Source organism: Echinops telfairi, unplaced genomic scaffold (assembly GCF_000313985.2).
Source record: "Echinops telfairi isolate 266 unplaced genomic scaffold, ASM31398v2 ScPeMD7_6080;HRSCAF=6971, whole genome shotgun sequence".
Classification (NCBI taxonomy): Eukaryota; Metazoa; Chordata; class Mammalia; order Afrosoricida; family Tenrecidae; genus Echinops; species Echinops telfairi.
Window position 1 is genome coordinate 549,337 of NW_022109980.1, and position 5,343 is coordinate 554,679.

The 5,343-nt window shown below is 40.1% G+C and overlaps 1 protein-coding gene across 3 annotated transcripts in view; it reads left to right on the plus strand.

Moving 5' to 3' along the window:
• The first annotated feature begins 2,366 nt into the window (after positions 1–2,366).
• MCTS1 (MCTS1 re-initiation and release factor) overlaps positions 2,367–5,343 on the plus strand; it is a 10,133-nt gene continuing 7,156 nt past the window's right edge. For 2 of the 3 annotated variants that reach the window (XM_004713051.3, XM_045295862.1), the window contains exons 1-3: positions 3,142–3,229; positions 3,755–3,907; positions 4,403–4,500. In XM_004713051.3, coding sequence (XP_004713108.1) covers positions 3,216–3,229; positions 3,755–3,907; positions 4,403–4,500 — 265 coding nt within the window. In that variant the 5' untranslated portion in view covers positions 3,142–3,215. Of the gene's footprint in view, positions 2,612–3,141; positions 3,230–3,754; positions 3,908–4,402; positions 4,501–5,343 lie in introns of those variants that run through there. The other variant, XM_004713050.2, reaches the window with a different exon arrangement.

A 5,343-nucleotide genomic window follows, 5' to 3' on the forward strand; every position in this document is an offset into this window, starting at 1 on the left:
ATCTTTGTAGATGGGTTATGAATGAAGGGACTGATGAAGGCACTGGAAGCTTGGGTAATGGGTTGCCCGTTGAGCTATTAACTGCAAAATCAGCAGTCATAAACCACTAGCTGCTCCATGGGTGAAAAATGAGGCTTTCTGTTCATGTAAAAGATTTACAGCCTCAGAAACCCACAGGGGCAGTTCTACTAAGTTCTAGAATCACTGAGTTGGGATTGACTTGATGGCAGTTAGTTTTGTTTTGGTTCATGAAGGGTGCTGAGCATCTAATTACTAACAAAAAAAACTCAAACAACTAATTTGTAATTTGCCATAATTCAGGTTTGGTTTCTGGAATTATTGGTGTGAAAGTGGATTAAAATATGTATATACTTGTAATGGTATATCTATTTCCACATATGTGATATGTGTCAGTGCCACTTTATCGAATTAAAAATTAACTATTACTTTATAGTTCAGGTTTTCTGGATAATGCTTTATTATAAGCATAAAATTAGTGGGTTTCTCAAACAAAAGCAATGAAATTAGGAAATCATCTAAAAGACTTGTGGAGTAGATGTCAACTCATAGTGACCTTATCAGGGCAGAGTAGAACAATAAGGTCCATTCAGTGCTGTGATCTTTCTCCCAAGGAGGCTGGTTAGTTCAAAAGGCCAACTTTCAATTAGCAGCTGAGTGCTTAACTAAGGCACCACCAGGTATTGCTGACTTCTAGATACAAGTTAAAATTTAATCGCTAGTCACTAGCGATTCAATTTTAGTCAAAAGAGGCTAGTGGACTATCCAAAGAGTCCTGGTGGCACTGTCTGGTAAGCATTGGATTGCACAGGATCGGCAGCTTAAACTCATCAGGGCTTCAGAGGTACAAAGATCCCGTTGTCTGCTCACATGTCTGTCCAAAGATGTGCAGCCTTGGAAATGTAAATAGAGTGGCTGAGTTTCATGGCAGTGGATTGTTTTGGGATAGTAAACCATACCAAACTCACTGCCATCTTCAATTCTCGTCCACCAGCAGCCCTACGGGACTGGGTGGAACTGCCCCAAGCTGTTTCTGCAGCTTTAAATATTTACCAGAGCAATAAAGCCTCGCCCTTCTTCCCCTTAGGGGGGGCAGGTGAGTCTGAACCACTCACCTTGTGGTTAGCTGCCCAATGTTTAACCCACTATGCCACCAGGGCTCCTCCAGCTATGGAATGCTTCATGAATTTGCATGTCAGCTTTGCATAGGGGCCATGTTAATCTCTGTGCCTTTTTGTATTAGTATAGTTACTACATATGATGTCATTACTGTAAATCTGATAAATTATCTACTTTTCACTCAGCTGAAGTGAATACATTGTAACTGTTCATGAATACATTACACTCCATTCATTTTATATTATATTCCCAGGGTGCTGTCAAGACCTAAAGACTGTTTAGGAAAAAATCTGATCACAGCTTAGAGTCTGAGCTTGTTTGTTTTTAGTTTTCTTTGCGCGGGGCGGGAAGCTTCTGATTTGTATCTTCATAATTTAGCATTGTAAATATTGCAGAGTTGACTGATGCTAGGAATTCGAATTCACGATAATGAAGCTCAAGAGACTGATGTATAAACCAGAATGCCAATTTATTAATTTACAAACATAATTGTTCATGTGGATTTGAGGATAGCACATTTTTTTCTCAGGCAGATCTTCAAGGGGAGCCAAATTATAATCAGAAGACTGCTGGTAACCAAAGAATCAAAACAAGGTGCCTTAGTGGGACAATTCAAATGCATGGAGTATTTGCTCCCTGGAGAGACCGGTGAAATTTGCTTTGTGGGTCCATGTACTGCATAGACAGGTTTTTCTTTTTCTATGCTTGCTTTGCTGATCAAAACCCTTGACAATTTTTTTTTCCTTTTTCTATCAGTGCTCCTTTTAAAAATCACAGTTAAAACAAGTTTCTTTAGCTGTTTCCACTTGTGAGACTTCGGGGGCAGTATTGCTCGAGGAAGGGCACTTCTATCCCTCAAGGATATATTTCCTTTGATTTATATTTCCACTTGTAAGCAGGAAGCTATGGCGGGGAACGGCAACTTTATCTGAAATTAAAATTTAGCTGGACAGTGACATAAAGTCATTTGGCTTGCCTGGGTCCGTGCTGGTCAGTTAGTTGGTATTCATGCCTTCGCCACAGGCAGGAACAAAACCCATTTCCATTAAAAATAGCAAAGAAACACGGGGAAATCTTGACCCTGTGAAGAATCCGTACAATTGTCTTAATGGTGCCATTCTTGACTCTCCGCCCCTTCCAGTCTTAGCTCCCGGCAACCAGGGCGAATGGCTGTGAGTCACCATCCTCCTCAAGTCCCGCCCTTTCAGCTACTCCCTCCAGGATGGTAATCGTAACCCCCAAAGAAAAGGCAAAAACGCCAACGTGGAGTTTAGAGGGGCGGAAGTAGTCAGATTTCACTGAGCCGGAAGGCGCGACCGACAGTCTCACTTTCCGGCTGGCGACAACCTCTCCGACTGTCAGTGCCGGCCTTCCGCGTGTAAGGGTATCTGCAGGACCCTTCTTAATTCAATTTCGTTCCCCATCCGGGCCCTTCCCTACCGTCGCCCCCTTCACCTTGGATCATGTTCAAGAAGTAAGGACACGCTATGGTCTCTCCATCGGCTGCTCACAAAGGCGGTGGGAATGGGGCGGGGAAGAGGGCGAGAGCGAAGATCCTCTTTCTCTCTCCCCCTCCCCTGCCATCCTGACTCCCTAAGGTTTTCTATAGTTCTGTGCGCTGCCTCGCAATTTGCAACACTTTAAGCTTTCCAGCCCTAATCTGCAGTTGGGTTTCGGTCTCCTAGCCAACTATTTTCTTTCTGCTTACCCCTATTCTTTGCCCCCTTCCCCAAACCCTATCTCCATTTTTAGGGTTCTACCAATCACATCTTTGCACTGCACTTTAAGGGCAAAGTCTCCCTAACTAAGAAGGGAGACCCGCACTCACTGCCTTATGTTTATTAGTTATGGACGGAATAGGGGAAGGCTTGACTTCCTGGGTCATGGGAGTGAAGGAGTCTGGGTGACAGGAAGCAAGCAGCTTGTCATACTTATCGCTTAGCTGCCAGGTTAACCTTGTCTTGAAAATATCGTGATTAACCCTAAGGCTATTCAGGGTAAGGGCGGAAAAAAATCCTTGGAAACCATCTAGTGGGCTTGCATTCCAGGTTTGGCCGACGAAAAGAGCAAGGGGGAACATGGGCAAAGGAAGGTGGGTCTTGTATACAAAAATATATAGGGAATATGTAAATCATCACTTTAAGAAAATCCTAAACAGATTACATAGCCTAGCTGGGCCAGTTTTCTGTTTTGCTAAGTTTTTATTTTCTTCTGTATCTCAACCCTGGTAGAGGTGCCCTCTCCCCCCTCCACCCTTCTTGGCTTTGTTTTTCACCTAGGTTTTATTATTGGTAGGAAGTCTGTGTTTCTTCCTGGGTAGAATTGGCTAAGATTTTCCAGAAAAGGAGTTTCTGTAGCTGGCTATAGATTAAAATGGGAACTATGCTTCATAAACCCCTCTTCCAGCTAATTACTGTGTACGTGAGTTTATTTGAATGCTGTGTGAAGACATTGGTTTTGTGCTGGGCAGAATAAAAGGGAAATGCTAGTAATTTTTTTTCTTCTCAGAATTATTGTAGGTGTCTAAATACATGCTTTAGATGTCTAACTTGCTATACTGATAATGTCTGCTTAGAAATGCCTTTTTCTCTCCCCCTTGTAAAAAATCATTTGACAGATTTGATGAAAAAGAGAATGTGTCCAACTGTATCCAGTTGAAAACCTCAGTTATTAAGGGTATTAAGAACCAATTGATAGAGCAATTTCCAGGTATTGAACCATGGCTTAATCAAATCATGCCTAAGAAAGATCCTGTGAAAATAGTAAGATGGTAAGTCTCTTTTTTTATGTAAAGCTTTGCGTAGCTGAATATTTAATAAATTATATTCATAAGTAGTATTTTCAACACTATTATATTCTAATACTTAATAATATTCATATATTCAAGTAGTTTTCTGTAACCACAATGTAGCTTTGTTTACTGGTTTTTTTTTACTGTTTTTATTCAGTTTGGAGTAATTGGTTTCAGTTTTTAAGTGGAGATGTATTTTATTGAATCATCCCATTATGTAATGAAACAATGCAAAATAAAGTTGATTGTAAGAGGTCATATTTTTCTCTTTGTCTATCTACTGGACTGGGAATTATAGGGAAAAAAAGTTGAATGTTGTTTTGTTTGACCAGGTCTTTGAGGAAGAAACAAAGTAACCTTAAGCTTATTGTATCTGTAACTGTACCTGTTTATATTTAATGTAACATTTTAAGGTAACATTTGATTTCCAATTTGAAATATCTAACTTGTTACTTTGTAATATTTGTTTTACAGCCACGAACATATAGAAATCCTTACAGTAAATGGAGAGTTACTATTTTTTAGGCAGAGAGAAGGGCCTTTTTATCCAACCCTAAGGTTACTTCACAAATGTAAGTCTTGTAAGAAAATATACGTTTGGGTATGTGGAAAGACACAAAAGAAGTTGAAAGTTATAAAAAGTTGCTTATAGAACTGACTGTCACACAGTGAGCTAGGTACCTAAGAACCCAAGGGGAGGCAAAAACTTCCATGACCCCTCTCCTTATAAAGCTGCAGTCTTAACTTGAGGTGACCTGAATTAAATACTTATACAAATATAGATTCACAAACTGCTAAATGCTGCATTTTCACCATTTCAATTTGTATCCATGTTTGCTGAATAGAATTCTATACAGGAGAAAGCTGTCTAAATGTGGGAGAATTCCAGGTGTCATTAGGTCAATGCTTTGGTCAGATGTTAGGAAACCAAATGTTTCCTATGTATTCAAGGAAATCCAAAAGAAGATACAATCCCAGGGGATAAAAATTTTTGACTAGGAAGTAAAATGCTACTTTTCAGCCTGGCATTCAATCTAGAGTCAAGGGCAGGGAGTGACTAGAAGGGCTCTAGTGGTGTGCTGCTCGTGGTGATTAACGAGTTAAGCAATTTTGTAAGAAGAGATACATTTTTCAATTACCTGGTGGTACAGAGGTCAGGAACAGCAAAACTGTTGGGCAAGTCTTAAAAGATGTGAAGGATTTTAACACTTATAAAAGAATAATTACAAATACCAATTTATAAACTATCAAGGGCTCATGAGGGTGGGGGGAGCGGGGAGGGAGGGGAAAAATGAGGACCTAATGTCGGTTTAAGTGGAGAGAGAATGTTTTGAGAATGATGTACAAATGCGCTTTACACAATTGATGTGTGTATGGATTGCGATAACAGTTGTATGAGCCCCTAATAAAATGTT